Genomic DNA, 15,906 nt, shown 5'->3' with positions numbered 1-15,906 from the left:
GAATTCAAATGGAAATGAAAAAAACATAAAATATCGAGAATAATAAAATAGCATTAAAAAAATAACATTTAGTTAATATTTTAACGTGTTTTTAATAAAATGTATATTTTCCATTTTCATTTTAATTGTAGTTTGTTTTAGTAATTTTATCGTGTTTTTGACATTTTTAAATAACAGTTTTCATTTTATTTTATTTATTTCTATATTTTTTGATTTGATTATTCATTATTATTATTTAATCGTATTATTTTATTATTCTTTTTAAATATCAGTGTTTTAACCCTTTTTTGTGATTTTACATATGTTGATTTTTTGTGGGAATTTTTAATGAAATTCGAATAGTGTTTTAATTTTTTTAATAATTTTTGCAGATTAAATATTTGACTTCATGCAAAACTCAATTTGTTTTCATTGCCTTTAATAAAAAGGTTGTTTTAATAGACAATATCGGGGCAGAATGTAAAAAAAAATTAAAATACTTTTCGCAAATCTAAATAGGAAAACGTTGACAAAACTAATATATATTGCAAATCTGCCCAAAAAAATACAAATTATTTTTATTAATTAATTTTTTTGGCCATATTGCCCAGCCCTATTTCCAGTTTATCCTATTTTATCTTGCTTTAGTAGTTTTATTGTGTTTGTTGTGTTTTATTAGTGTTTCAAATAGTGTTTTAATTTTTCAAGTACTTTTTGCAGATTGACTATGTGAATATTCATGCGCAACTCTATTCTTTTTCATTGCCTTTAATATAAAGATTGTTTTGGTAGACAATATCGGGCAGAATATAAAAAACATAATTAAAAAAAAAAATCTGAATAGGAAAACGTAGAAAAAACTGAGATATATCGCAAATCTGCCAAAATATCACCCAGCCCTATTTCCAGTTTGCGACTCTCGTCTATTGATGGATTTTATCCATGACCTGCAGCACAGAGTCCAGTATGGAGGGTCCCAGATCCAGACTGAATGTAAATGCTGTGTCCTTTTGGTCCGGCAGCGTTTCCTCTATAGTAGTTTGAGTCGAATCCCGTCCGGAGCTCAGACTTCCGCGTTCAGGACTCCAGCTGATCCCACCAGGCTCTGCTTGCGAAACTGTATCCTCATCTATGTCCTCCATATCCAAAAGGGGAAGCGAGCTGCATTTCTGCCGCTGATTGGCCGGCACGTGTTCCCAGATCGGACTGCTGCGGCCCGCTTCGTCCACGTTGGCGCGGGGCGGTTTCGGCGGCGGCGGGAGGAACAGGTTCTGCTCGCTCTTTGAGCTCTGGAGCAGGAGACTGTGGCCCTCCTTTAGGAACGCCAGGTCGCCGAAACTATCCGAGTGTCCGCTCGTGCCGATGTGAGACAGGTGACGGAAATCACCCAGAGGAAGGCTGATCATGTTGACCGACAAAACCTCATTTCGTTTGGATAACCTCCTCTGCCAGCGTCCAGACGTGGGTTTGCGGAGTAGCGACGTCCTCAAGGGCATCTTAAGACTTTAGCAGTGTGACAGCATCAGATGAGGCTCAACCTGAGCTGGAAAGATGGGTTCTAGAACAGATTAGAGGAAAAAGTCAGCAAACTTGACAATAATTGTATAGTTACCCGACAGAAATAAATACTGTTCAAAAACTAAAATGACTAAAATGAGAACATATAAATATATAAACTAAAATATTTAAGAATATCTATATTATTGCTTACTTTTAGGAAACATAAAATAGCATAAAAAATAAAAAATGTTACTATTTTAAAATGTGTTTTTAAATTTATATTTTCCTTTTTTGTTTGAATTTTAGTTAGTTTTGGGAATTTTGTTGTGGTTTTGTCATTTAAAAAAAAAACATATTAGTTTGAATTCATTTAATTTATTTTTCTATAAATAGTTTTATAGAAATATATATACCGTTTAAAAGGCTAGTAAAATTTTTTTTAAGGAAAAAATTATTTGGCACACATACACACTAATAATAATTTATATATATATATATATATATATATATGTGTGTGTGTGTATATATATTTTTTTACATTTTCAAGAAGATGGTTTTAAAATACTAAAATGAAAATGGAAAATATATATATATATATATATATATATATATATATATATATATATATATATGTATGTGTGTGTAACATATAAACATGGAAAACAGTTTGTCATTTTTTAATAACTATATATTAAACGTTTTTTTTTTTATTTTTTTTTATTTAAATGTTTTTTTAAAAGATTGTTTTTAATTTTTTCATATATTTTTTTGCCACTTAAGGAAAAAATAAAATAGCTTAAAAATATATATTTTAAAAAATATAACTACATATTAAATAGTTTTAATTTCATTCAATTTATTTTTATAAACAGTACTTTTTTTTATTTTAAAAAAATTAAGAATAGTTAAGTTTTAAATTTTTTTCTTAATAATAATCAATAATGCTATAAGCATTATTGATAAATTAAATCATAAATTTGGAGTTTGAATACATTTTTTTAAAGAAATGAATACATTTATTCATCAAAGATGCATTAAATTCATCAAAAATGACAGTATAAACATTTATAATATTACAAATGGTTTTTAATAAATGCTGTTCTTTTGATTGTTCTATTCATCTGTGAATCCTGAAAAATAAAAAATGTCACAGTTTCCACAAAAATATTGGGCAGCACAACTTTTTTCAACATTGATAATAATCAGAAATGTTTCTTGAGCAGCAAATCAAATATTAGAATGATTTCTGAAGCATCATGTGACATTGAAGACTGGAGAAATGATGCTGAAAATTCAGCTTTGATCACAAAAATAAATTCGATTTTATAATATATTCACACAGCAAACTATATTTTAAGTTATAATAATATTTCATAATTCTCACAGTATTTATGATAAGAAAAATGCAGCCTTGGTGAACAAAAGAGACTTTGTCTGATCCAGCACAGTTCATTTAACCAGTATTTGATTAAGATAAGATTAAGATTGATTAGGTTTTCTTCCAGCTTGTTACAGATTAACAGCTGATATTGCAACATCTTTACCGCTGGCATGCTTCGTCTTGTCACCCGTTGCAGATGACTTTTGATTCTTCCGTGAGAACGTAAATGAAATCACATTTACACATATTTTAATTGCACAATTACATTCTGGATTCATGCGTAACCAGTGACCTGCATTCTCAGAGCATGTTCTCATAAAGTGCTCTCATTAAAGTATGAATATGGCTGAGTTAGTTTGGTCCGGTCAGAATAATTAGTCCCATTTGTTGTGATAATGCACAAAGGAAGCTCTTTACTCCAGTTGGCAGCGTTGCGGACGGTCACGGCCCTGTTTCGCGGTTTACAGTTCATTAGATCAGTTTTCGTGACTCGCAACACTCACTCCTTAAATTTGTATGGCACTACAGAAAACATGTTTTGTTGGCCAATAAAGGTTTTATCGGCACTTTAGTAGCAGCGGGAGACGGCGAGCGCATAACGGCATTCCTCCACAAACATGCAACGAGAGGGAGGAGGACAGAAGTGGAGTGTTAGAAGGAAATGCATGATTTCGAGGGTTCTAACTGATAAATCACCAAAACAACTGTTGCTACATCAGTGTAAACCTGCAGAAATGTCATTTGTTTGTTTGTATCTTACCTGGAAAGGTGAGCAGGTGTTTCACGCCCACATCTGAACATCTGATGTCCGAAGCCAACAGTCGTTAGAGGCGTTTCTGCTAACATGACAGGACTTGTTAGAGCGATTCTCGAAATAGCATTGGATATCCTGACACAATAACTCTAATTGTTCTTCATGCTTCGTTGATATTGCAGTCATATTGATACAAATCGTTTTGAGAATAGTGTACACTTCCACTATTTCCTTTTCACCATTTTTATATGGCATTGCTTTTATATGAAACCATAAAACGGGCTTCCTTTTTAAAAATGAATGGTTTTTGCAGTGAATGGCATGGGAAAAAAACATTTTTTGTTTCCCAAAGATCCTTTCTGTGGTTAGTTCCTAAAATAACCGTCTTTTCTTATTGTGAAGAAAAATTTACTAATCCGAAGATTGTTTACAGTTATGCCATAGAACTGTTTTTGGTTCCCCAGAGAACCTTTTAGTGATTAGTTCTTCAAAGAACCAATGTTTTCTTGCTTTGAAGAATATTTTAATAATCTAAAAAACCTTTTTTCCAATATAAAGAACCTTTTTTGCACAATGGAAAGATTCTATAGATATTAAAGGTTCTTAATGGAACCAAGACGCCAATGAAGAACCATGTAGAAGAACCAGTTTTGGTTCTCCAAGGAACAGTCAGTTCTTAAAAGAACCAATTTTTTTAATTGCAAAGAACATTTTACTTATCTGAAGAACCTTTTTTCAATGTTATGCGATAGAAGAACCAATTTTTGGATCTCCAGGGAACCTTTTAGTGATTAGTTCTTCAAAGAACATTGGTTTGAAGTACATTTTACTAATCTAAAGAACCTTTTTTCCACTATAAAGAACATTTTTGAAAGATTATAAAGGTTCTTAATGGAAACAAGACACCAATGTAGAACCATTTTTGGTTTCCCAATTTTTTTTTTAATGGTCAATTCTTAAAAGAACCATTTTTTTCTTTGTGCAAGGAACATTTTACTAATCTGAAGAACCTTTTCACATTATAGAGCTTAAATCCCAATAAAGTTTAATTTAAAATGTTTAGAAGAACCATTTTGGTTCCCCAAGGAACCTTTCAGTGATTAGTTCTTCAAGAAACCATTAGTTTCTTGGTATAAAGAACATTTTAATAATCTTCAAAAAATGATTTCTCCAATAAAGAACCTTTTGTGCACAATGGGAAGATTGTGTAGATATTAAAGGTTCTTAATTGAACCAAGACGTCAATGAAGAACCATGTAGAAGAACCATTTTTGGATCCCAGAAGAACCTTTCGGTGGTCAGTTCTTAAAAGAGCCATTTTTTTCTTATTGCATAGAACATTTTACATTTGAAGAAGCTTTTGTTTTCAAAGTTATGCCATAGAAGAACCATTTTTGCTTCTCCAGAGAACCTTTTAGTGATTAGTTCTTCAAAGAGCCATTACTTCTTGGTTTGAAGAACATTTTGATAATCTTAAAACCTTTTCCACTATAAAGAACCTTTTTGCACAATGGAAAGATTGTGAAGATATTAAAGGTTCTTAATGGAACCAAGACACCAATGAAGAACCATGTAGAAGAACCATTTTTGGTTCCCCGAACAACCTTTCAGTGATTAGCTCTTCAAGGAACCATTATTTCCCTGGTTTGAAGAAACTATTTTTTGGTTTAAAAGACCTTTTTACACTATAAAGAACCATTTGTCCAATGTAAATGTTGCATCGATGTTAAAGGTTCTTCATAGAATCATCAGTGCCAATAAAGAACCTTTATTAGAAGTGTAGAAGAACCATTGTTGGTTCCCCAATGAACCTTTCAATCGTCAGTTCTTAAATGAACCATTTTTGTACTCCAAAGCACATTTTAATTATATGAAGAGTCTTTTTTGTCTATATCAGTTCTTCAAAGAACCATTATTTTCTTGGTGCAAAGAACATTTTAATGCTCTAAAGAACCTTTTTCCACTTTAAAGAATCTTTTGCAAAATTGAAAGATGTTAAAGGTTGTTCATGGAACCAAGACGCCAATGAAGAACCTTTATTTTTAAGTGTCTAGAAGAACCACTTTTGGTTCTCCAAAGAACCTTTTAATAAACAGTTCTTAAAATAACCATTTATTTTTTCTTCTAGCATTTTAGTAATCTTTAGTTTTAATTTCTTTAGTGTTTCCAAAGGATGGTGAAGTGTCTCAATGCAATCATCAAAGCCAATAAAGAACCATTAATTTTTGAAAGTGTAGAACAACCATTTTTGGTTCCACAAAGAACCTTTTAGTGAACATTTCTTGAAAGAACCATTTATTTTTACATTCTGATAATTTAAAGAACTTTTTTCACTATAAAGAACCTTTGTTGGTTCCATTGATGTTAGAACCATTAATTTTTGAAAGTGTAGAAGAACCAGTTTTGGTTCCATAAAGAACCCTTTTTTGGACATTTCATAAAAAAACTGAATTCTGATCATTTAAAGAAATGTTTTTCACTACAAAGAATCTTTAGTGGTTCTGTTGATGTTACAAATCCTTCATGGAACCATAAATGCCAATAAAGAACCTTTACTTTTAAGAGCATAGCCAGTTTCATGGCTTTATTTAATAGCAACGCCATCCATTGCTGGTGGAAGTGAAATAGTGGAAGTGATCTGAAGTGTCGCTCAGGGCAAAACTAAGAGTTTCTCTTACCGTAACCCAAGAGATCCTTGCAGTTTTGTCGTTTTTAAGCTCTTCTTTTGAAGTACAGAATCTCGTTGTAGATCTTGAGTGTTAAAGTCCAGAGATCGTCAAACAGGTGAAGCTCCGCAGGTGCCGCTGGAGTCTGACCCGTGTCTCCTCCCTAAAGCTCTGCGTTTGTTTGGTCTGTGCTGATGTCACACCTGACAACGTAACTTCTGTGAAGTGCGATCTCAGATACCGAGGAAGTTCACCTGAGCTGTTAGCCTCTGACTTTCATGTTCCTGTGAAAGCTGGGCAGGGCACGGCTGGTTTCTGTCGTGTCTACGTCACGTTGTAGGGGCTTCACTCGTTACTAATCTCATGTCATTGTGTCAGCTGCTGATTTCCTGTTCCCTTTGGGCTTTGCTAAAGCCTTTCCAGCTTTGTAATGACAGCGGTCTCTCGCTCCGGGACGTGTATGTACAGGCGGACCGGCGTTACACAAGTGCTGTTGATATGTAGTAATTCCTGCTTTACACCCATGACCGTTCACTCATCCAGACCTGACTCGGCTGTCGTCTGTTTTTCCGTCAAGTCTAGGCATGAATTGTTGTTTTTCTAGGAGAATCAAAGTTTATTCAGTGACTTTGGTGAAAATCTATCGCTGAAGGGCCAGAGATGAAGCGGTTTAAGTGCTAGTTTAAGTGCTAGTTTAAGAGGTTCTCAACATTATCAGGACACTAAATGAATAAAAAACACATTACAGCTTAATCTGCTTATGATCCACCCACTTAGACAGGAAGTGATTGTATGACCAACTTGTAAAGTGACCAATCACTGCTTGTATTTCTCACCATTTGCCATATATGAAATTCATTTCATTTATAGCAAAATGTTCAAGTGTGCTCTTGGATATTATTTCTTGTCAAAACCCTGTCTTAGTTTATTCTCAGTTTATAAAAAAAATAATATGTATTAATCTATCACAGTTTTATAAATATTTAGAAAATATGAATTTTCTAAATTGTCCATATTTCAGCACTTTTGGGCTTTTTTTAAATGTGGTTACCAAGTAAAAACTATTCCTTTTATATATTTATTTATTTAAACATCCATCCATCTATCATTCTGTCTGTTTTTCTATCCATCTGTCCATCAAAAAATTGTTCTATTGCTCCATCCATTCATCAATCTGTTCATCATATCTGTTTTTGTCCATCCGTCTATCATTCTGGTTTTGTCCATCTATCTATGCCATACGGACTGATACGGTCTATCCATCCATCCATCCATCCATGCATCCATCCATCCAGCCATCCTTCCATCCATCCATCCATCCATCCAGCCATCCTTCCATTCACCCATCCACCCATTCATCCTTCTATCCATCCATCCATCTATCCATCATTCTGTGTGTCCATCTATCCATCCATCATTCTTTGTGACCATCTACCATCCATCCATCCATCATTCTATATGTACATCTGTCTATCTGTCTATCCACCCATCCATTCCTCCATCCATCCATCCATCCATCCATCATTCTATAAGTACACCTTTTCATCCCTCTATCTATTCATCCATTCCTCCATCCATCATTCCATCCATCTATCATTCCATCCATCCATCCATCCATCCTGTATGTACGTCCATCCATCCATATCATTTTATATGTACATCTGTCCATCCATCCATCCATCCATCTATCATCCATCTGTCCATCCTTCCATTCACCCATCCATCCGTCATTCTGTGTCCATCTGTCCATCCATCCATCATTCTATATGTACATCTGTCTATCTGTCTTTCCACCCATCCATCCTGTACGTACGTCCATCCATCCATCCATCCATTCTGTACGTACGTACGTACGTACGTACGTACGTACGTCCATCCATCCATATCATTCTTTATGTACATCTGTCCATCCATCCATCCCTCCATCTATCATCCATCAATCCATCCTTCCATTCACCCATCCATCCGTCATTCTGTCCATCTGTCCATCCATCCATCATTCTATATGTACATCTGTCTATCTGTCTATCCACCCATCCATTCCTCCATCCATCCATTCATCCCTTCATCTTCATTCTGTGTTCATTTATGCATCCATCCACCCTCAAGCAACAGTAGGTTGGGCAGCCGTGGCCTAATGGTTAGAGAGTCGGGACTTGTAACCCAAAGGTTGCGGGTTCGAGTCTCAGGTCCGGCAGGGATTGTCGGTGGGGAAGGTGAATAACCAGCACTCTCTCCACCCTCAATACCACGACTGAGGTGAGTCCCTTGAGCAAGGCACCGTACCCCCAATTACTCCCCGAGCGCCGCAGCAATGGGGTGTGTTCACGGTGTGTGTGTTCACTACTGTGTGTGTGCACTTGGGTGGGTTAAATGCAGAGCACAAATTCCTAGTATGGGTCACCATACTTGGCCTCACTTCACCTCCTTTCCTTTCCTTTCCTTTCCTTTCCTTTCAAAAATGTTTGCAAATCCAGCCCTAGTTGTTCGTCAGGAGTGTTCTGTTTCCCGGCAGACAGATAAAACTGCTTGCGTAAAGCCAGTCATGTCAAGGTCATTAGCAAACCCAGAGGTTCTGTCCAGCAGACAGCAGTATACTTACTGGAAAAGATCAGCTTGATGTACAGTAGAACAGCTCTGAGTGTCCTTGTGTTTGTCAAGTGCGTCAGTGTTATTCCAGGACACACTTGGTGCATTCATTTATGAAATATTTTGTCTAGTCATTTGAAAATGTCCTGAACAAAGTTAAGGGAAGCACTGTGTTTTTTTTCTTCTTCTCCCAAACAACATGAAAAGCTCATCAAATGTTCCTGCTGGGATCCCGGATGGACGGCAGATTCGGAGGGGAAGCTCGAGAACTGGGTTTTCTCCACGCTCGCTTTCCGTCAGAGTCCTTTCAAACACGTCCAATAAACAAAGGCCGCCCTTCCTTCGTCGGCTTCAAAGAAGCACATAAACCAAACATCAGCTCTTCATCATAACGTTTATCCAGCGCTGGAACTGTGAATTTCAACAGCTCTCTGACGAGAAATGCTTTCATGCAAACAGATAATCAAGGCTTTACGACGGTTTTCGCTCGTCTGAGGCCCGGCGGCCACGCCAAACTGACTTTAGCGTTACTCCTGCTATGCGTCTTGATGACTTTGGCTTCGTTTTGGAGAGCCTGAGATTGTTGAGTCGCATCCAGATTCTGGTTTCTGCGGTTTTGTTTCGTACAGATTTGTTCTTGTGCTCTTGTTTTTTCTTGTTTCTGGGAAATGCTTCCAAGTGCTCTTGCGGCCGCTTTCGTCTAATTATTGGTCTTCGTCTTTCCTTTTCACTCTTAATCGCTCAACTAAACAATCCTATAAGTGATTGTGATGAAATGTCGCCTGCTCAACACTCACTTAACTTGATGTTTTTCCGGTTGTGTCTTCATAGGTGGCATTAGCGACTGATTTTAATTTTTAAACACCTTTGAACTTCTTTAAAAAAATTACTTATTTCACTTATTATTATATTTAAATTTTTTATTTAAGAAATGTTATTAATGCATATTCTCTCTCTCTCTCTCTCTCTCTCTCTCTATATATATATATAAAATTTATTTATTATTGTATTTTATATTTTTATATTTACATTTTATATTTAATACTTTTTTTAATTTTTCATTAGACTTAATTTAATATTTTTTATGCAGATTCATTTTATGCACATAATATTTCTCAAAAAAATTATATCATTATTTATTTTAAGTATTTATTTATTTTTCCATAATTTAACAGCTTTTAACTTTTTTAAATTCACTTATTTCACACATATTTATATTATTTAATAACAATTTTATTTAAATGATATTTGATTTAATTTTTCATTGTAATTAATTTAATATTTTATTTTTACATGCAGATTCTCAAATATATTCATATACATTTCTCAAAAATATATAAAATGCATTTTATATTTATTTGATTTATTTTTTATTTTACATGTAGTTTCTCAATAATACGAGGTCGTAAAGATTTCTAAACTTTTTTCTTAACTTTTTTTATCCACGTATTTCACTTATTGTAATTTATATTTTTTATTTACATTTTACAATTAATGCTTATATTTTAGAAATTGTATTAATGCACATATTTATATTATATATTTTATTTTTACATTATATTTAAATTGCATGTAATTTACATTTTTATTAGATTTAATTTAAGATTTTATTTTTACATGATTCTCAAATATATTAATATATATTTTAATTAAAATGTGCATTGAACTGCATTTTGAATTACACTATTGCATTTTGTTATAATTAACATTTCTATTGACTTGTCTGTCATGCATTGCACTGCATTCTGGGATTATCTTCTTTGTGAGGAATGTCTGATAAGTAGGCAGCAGACTAGACTAGATTAGAACAGACTAGACTATATACGCTACAGTTCTAAAGTCAAAATCAACATTTTAAATATTTTTGGAACGTCTGCTCTTCTGCTCACCAAGACTGGATTTATTTGATCAAAAATATATTAAAAATTATTAAAATATATTATGATTTAAAAAGCTGTTGTCTATATAAATATATTGTAAAATGTAATTTATTCCTGTGATCAAATCTGGATTTTCAGCATCATTACTCCAGTCCTCAGTATCACATGATCCTTAAGAAATCATTCTAATGTAATGTTTTGCTGCTGATTTGATGTTGAAAACATTAATATTTTTGTGGAAACTGATACATTTCATTTTTCAGGATCCACAGATGAATAGAAAGTTCAAAAGAACAGCATTTATTTAAAATAGAATGTTTTGCAACATTATAAATGTCTCGACTGTCACTTTTGATTAGTTTAATGCATCCATGAGTAATAAAAATATTATTTATTTTTTTTAAATATCTTGTATCTATATAGTGCATTATTCCAGCATCTTCATCATGAACAGTAATATCCATCTGGCATACTGTTTTGCATTTGTTATTGTCTTTCAAGGTTAGATTGTAAATAATCTCAGCATGTTTTTAACGCGGTGTTCGTGCTAATATGTGTCCTTCAGAGATGTTTACCTCCTGGCGCACGTGATTTGTGATTATTAAGTCAAGCATGTGCCGTTCAAAGAGTTTTGAAGCAATATCTAATAATGAGATCAGATGGGCTCATGCACACTAGTGCCAGGTTTACTGTAAATACAGCAGGGCTTTTAATGGATAATAGTGGGTGTGTGTTTTACATTCTTTACTGAATGCCACTGACGTTATGATAAAGAGAATGCGCTCAGATCTGCTGCACATTAATGAGGTTTTACTCAGAAAATCAGTACGTGATCATGTTATAGGGAGTATTTCTGAACATCTGTGTTTTGTAGCTGATGGCCTGATGGGAGTCACGCTCAGAAACAGTTTGAACACTTTATTGCAGATGGAGTTAAAGTAACACACTCTTTCACATTTGCTACATCCAAATCTGTTTTTAGTCTATTTTTAACTTTGCAGTTTTTTATTAAGTTTTTCTTTTGGATGCAAGCATCAAAAAGCTCCATGTCGGCTTTATTTGCTTTAGACGTTTGTCTATATTGTGTGGCCAGGTGTTCTGGGGACGTTTTTATTCTTTATCACTAAAAAAGAAGTTGCTGTGCAGTACAATACATGGAAGTTGTGGCACAATTATTACTTTTAAGCTTTTTGTGCTATTTATTTTTTCATAATTTTTAAACACCTTTTAACTTAAAAATCAAAATCACTTATTTCACTTGTTATATTTTATCATTTTATATTTAAGACATATTTTAGGAATGTTATTAATGCACATATTTATATTAATACATTTACATTTTGTTTAAATATTACATGTTTCATTATTTTATTTTGTAGCAGTATTTTATTTAAACATGCAGATTCTCCAAAATATTAATATATTTCTTAAACTTTATAAAATGTTTGTGTGTATGTGTATGTGTATTTTATATTTATTTTTTTATTTTACATGCTTCTCAAATAATATGAGGACAAAGATTTCTAAACTTTTTTTAAATTAACTTATTTCACTTGTTATATTTTTTATATTTTAATTTTATATTTAATACTTATATTTTAGAAATGTAATTAATTTTATTAATTAATTATATATTATATATTTGAAATTATATTTAAATGTGTAATTTATTTTTTCATTAGATTTCCTTTATATAATTTATATATAATATAAATATAAATAAAAAATAAAATCATGGTATTATATATAACATATTATAAAAAAAATATGTTATAAAGATTTCTAAACTTTTTTTAAATTAACTTATTTCACTTGTTATATTTTTTACATTTTAATTTTATATTTAATACTTATATTTTAGAAATGTAATTAATTTTATTAATTAATTATATATTATATATTTGAAATTATATTTAAATATGTAATTTATTTTTTCATTAGATTTCCTTTATTTAATTTTTATATAATTTATATATAATATATATAATATAAATATAAATAAAATAAAATTATGGATATTATAAAAAAAAATTTTATAAAGATTTTTAAACTTTTTTCGTAACTTTTTTTTAAATTCACTGACTTCGCTTACTATATTTTTATATTTACATTTGATATTTAATGCTTTATATTTTAGAAATTTTATTAAAGCACAGATTTACATGATTATATAATTAAAAATGTATTAAAATTATATTTAAATGATTAAATTATTTTTTTTAATAAGTGCTGTAACAGACAATTATGTAAATATTATAGCAACATTTAAGACTCATAGAGCAATAGAGTTTCTCCATTCAGTCTCTTTTCATCTGATAATTTCTTTTTATTTGGTGTTGTTGCCATCGCAGCTAATTTGAGTTTGTTACTATCTCATAATGATCTCTAATTAAGCGTCTGACAGTCATTTATCAGTGTGAGCGCTGGTGTTGACAGATATAGATGAGGATGAATGAGGTTCTCCTTTAACGCTCTCATGTTTTCAGCTCTTGTACCTGAATGTGTTTGAGAAGAGCCATGTGTTCATGTTCTGCTTGTCAACTCCTCCAGATCCTCACATTATCTACAGTCCTCCTCCTTAAGTGTGTGTGTGTGTGTGTGTGTGTGTGTGTGTGTGTGTGTGTGTGTGTTTATCTGCGGTGTGACGCCTGCCAGATGCAGAACAAACGCCAGCGGAGATGTTCAGTTCATCACATTTAGCTTTATGTGTTTTTGTGCTGCTGTTTCAGATCGTGTTTCTGCTAAAAGCTGCAGATTTTTCAGGTTACAGATATTCAGGATTTCAGTCACTGTTTGTTAGATTAGAGGTGATGTTGAAACTAAGTGAAATAAGATGCTACAATTACTAAAACTCTAAAATAAATAAGATAAATTAAGGCTAAATAGAAATGGATAAAAAACCCAAAAACTAATACAAATGAGTAATTATTAATAAAAAAAAACTGTGTATCTTGAAATTGAAAAGAATCATTGAAAATATTTTTTGTTTACTGAAATGAAATAAAATAAATATTACAGGAAAACATTAAAAAACTTAAATATTAAAAATGTTTCCCTGGCAATTAACTGAAATAAGTTTAATTTTATATGCTACAATTCCTAAAACTAAATAAATAAATAATAATTGCCAGCATGTATCATTAACTGAAACTAAAAGAATTTAAAAAAATGTTTACTGAAGTAAAGATGACTTTAAATTCAGATATAAATATTACTTGGAATTAAGCTGAAATAAAATGATTAAAAATGTGGAAAAACTGAAATAAAAATAGGGCTAAATGGGAACATTTAAAAAAATATTGTACATATTTTTAATGTACACAAAAATATTAATACTATATTGTTATTTTTATTACTGAAATAAAGCTAAATATGATTATTAGATAAAAGAAAAATGAAAATACAAAAAACTTTGCTTTGGCAACTAACCGAAATTTTTTTTAAATATATAATCTAGTGTGCTTATATTTATATTTATATATATATATATATGTATGTGTGTGTGTGTGTGTGTATACAAAAGTTTGGGGTCAGTACATTTTTATTATTTCTTTCTTTTCTTTTTTAAGAAATTAATACTTTTATTCACCAAGGATGTATTAAGTTAATAATTAAAAGTGTATTAAAAGTTAATAATAAATCATTTACATTGTTATAAAAAATTTATATTTTGAATAAACACTGTACTTTTTAAACTTGTTATTCATGAAAGAATCCTGAAAAAAAAAAAATCACAGTTTCAAAAAGTATTTGGCAGCACAACTGTTGATATAAATCAGCATATTAGAATGATTTCTGAAGGATCATGGGACACTGAAGACTGGAGTAACAGCTGATAAAAATTCAGCTTTTCATCACAGGAATAAATTCCATTTTAAAGTATGTTAAAATAAAAAAACATTATTTTATATTGTAAAAACATTTTGCAATATTACAGTTTTTTTTCTGTATTTTTAATCAAATAAATGCAGCCTTGATGAGCAGAAGAGACTTCTTTAAAGACTATTACAAGTCTTACTGACCCCAAACTTTTGAACGGTAGTGTATACACTACCGTTCAAAAGTTTGGGGTCAGTAAGTCAGTTTGGGGTCATATATATAATACTGATTTAAAAAAAAAAAAAATCTAGTGCTTTCTCCTGTGAAAATGCTTCTGAAATATAATTTAGGTTGTCTTATTTTAAATGCTGTTGGTGTTTTAAAAAAATGACCCATTGCAATTTTGGTTTTAAAAGGTGTAAGAAAGAAAAAGTGTTGTCATAAACGTGTTGAACAGATGGTTTTGTTTTGTGGTCTGATAACATTTGTAAGCGCAGATGTGAAATCATTGTTGAGCGTCTGATTCATCATTCATGTCCTCGTCCGTCACTGATGTCACCTGCATTGGTTCTACTGTAGCGTGTTGTTTCCGTTCTGTGGTTTGATCCTGTCGTGTTTTACATGAACCGCAGCCAGACGCTCCACTCACACACACGGCATGCTGGGAAGACCCAATTATGAGTGTGGAAGAGTCATCATTATGTGATGCTGTTGAGTGATTTTAGTCAGGCAGACATGAGCGCTTTGGGCGATTGTGGAGTTATTTATCACTTATTTACTAGAAGCACAACAACTAAATCAAGAGCAAATGATCACAATTAAGCCTTAATGCATGCTTGTGTTGTTCTCCTCCTCGTGCAGTACAATTAAAACCCGTTAAATCAATTTCATTAATTAGAAAAGCTGAAATAAAATATAAATATTAAATAGAAATCTTAAAAATGGCAAATGCTGCCTTGGGAACTAAATGAAAGTAAAATAAGTTTACAGTTACTAAAACTAAAAATGAAATTTAAAAATTAAGTATTTTTTTTAAAAATGAAGAAAATGTAATGTAATTTTATAAAAATGTATTCAACGGAAAAATAGGTAATACAAAAAAATAATTAATCAATTAAATTAAAAATATATATTTTAACAAAATATTACATCTCATTTATTAAATGAAAATCTTAAATGACAAATATTTGCCTTGACAAATGAAATAAGTTGAAGTTTACAGTTACTAAAACAAAAACTAAAAAAAAAAAAAAAAAAAAAAAAAAAAAAATATATATATATATATATATATATTATATATATATATATATATATATATATATATATATATATATATAT

General features: G+C 31.5%; 2 protein-coding genes across 2 annotated transcripts in view; one reads left to right on the top strand and one right to left on the bottom strand.

The window, feature by feature from the left end:
• Positions 1-15,906, top strand: part of LOC141295765 (dnaJ homolog subfamily C member 17-like) — an 88,855-nt gene that overhangs the window by 59,992 nt on the left and 12,957 nt on the right. The gene's annotated exons all lie outside the window — the stretch shown is intronic.
• LOC141295766 (cdc42 effector protein 3-like) lies at positions 872-6,316 on the bottom strand. The gene is made up of 3 exons (XM_073827041.1): positions 6,293-6,316; positions 3,621-3,696; positions 872-1,537 (listed from the first exon to the last, which is right to left on the bottom strand). Exon 3 carries the CDS (start codon positions 1,473-1,475, stop codon positions 903-905), a length of 573 nt encoding a protein of 190 aa, XP_073683142.1. The 5' UTR covers positions 1,476-1,537; positions 3,621-3,696; positions 6,293-6,316; the 3' UTR covers positions 872-902.

Source organism: Garra rufa, chromosome 21 (assembly GCF_049309525.1).
Source record: "Garra rufa chromosome 21, GarRuf1.0, whole genome shotgun sequence".
Taxonomy (NCBI): domain Eukaryota; kingdom Metazoa; phylum Chordata; class Actinopteri; order Cypriniformes; family Cyprinidae; genus Garra; species Garra rufa.
The sequence above is the reverse complement of the archived record's forward strand: the minus strand, read 5'-3'. Positions and strand labels throughout refer to the sequence as shown.